The sequence below is a fragment of the Pygoscelis adeliae genome, unplaced genomic scaffold (genome assembly GCF_000699105.1).
Source record: "Pygoscelis adeliae isolate BGI_AS28 unplaced genomic scaffold, ASM69910v1 Scaffold346, whole genome shotgun sequence".
Taxonomy (NCBI): domain Eukaryota; kingdom Metazoa; phylum Chordata; class Aves; order Sphenisciformes; family Spheniscidae; genus Pygoscelis; species Pygoscelis adeliae.
The window spans coordinates 416-1,104 of record NW_008824902.1 but is presented as its reverse complement, the minus strand read 5'-3'; the positions used below and the strand labels follow the sequence as shown (position 1 = coordinate 1,104).

At 64.4% G+C, this 689-nt stretch overlaps 1 protein-coding gene across 1 annotated transcript in view; it reads right to left on the bottom strand.

The window, feature by feature from the left end:
• SLC11A1 (solute carrier family 11 (proton-coupled divalent metal ion transporter), member 1) overlaps positions 1 to 689 on the bottom strand; it is a gene marked incomplete at both ends in the record, with an annotated part of 2,812 nt that overhangs the window by 1,751 nt on the left and 372 nt on the right. Inside the window, 3 exon segments of the mRNA XM_009324856.1 lie at positions 1 to 59; positions 236 to 394; positions 533 to 689. Coding sequence (XP_009323131.1) covers positions 1 to 59; positions 236 to 394; positions 533 to 689 — 375 coding nt within the window.

The window sequence follows — 689 nt, the reverse complement described above, 5'->3', positions numbered from 1 at the left end:
TTGTGGGTGGGAAAGATGCCGGCGTAGCGGCTGACGCTGCTGTTGACGCACTTGTTGTGCTGCAAGGCACGGCGGGCATGAGCGTGACAGCCACCTGGCAGCCCCCACGGACACGGGGGGGCCCCCCCCCCACCGCAGGGGATGAGGACACCCACTCTCCAAGGGATGCTCGCCTTGCCCATCTCTGCAGCCGGGCACAGCCATCACCTCCCTGCGGGCGCAGGGTGACACTCACCACATCCTCGTTTCGCTGGCGGTAGAAAGCCTCACCGAAGACAGCCATGACGAAGAGGTTGATGAGGAAGGAGACGAAGAGGGCCAGGCAGGACTCGGTCACGAAATACATGTTGGCCTCCTGCACTGCCTCCTTCTTGGACCGGTCGATCTCCCGCGTCTGGGCACAGCAGGTGACATGGGTGCCACAGGGTCAGGCAAGCACCCCCTGTCCTGCAGCCCCCCAGGGCTGGTACCCTCTACGTGTTCCCTGAGACACCCCGGGCTGGCGGTGCCCATGGCAGTGCCTTGGTCTCACCTTGACCAAGGAGGAGTGGAGGAAGATGTTATGGGGCATAATGATGGCACCAACAATGCCCACGGCCTGGAGCAGCTCCTCTCGCCCCAGCCCGGGCCAGTAGGGCAGGAAACTGCCCTTCAGCACCTCGGCCTGCCCCCGCCTCCCCATCAACCAC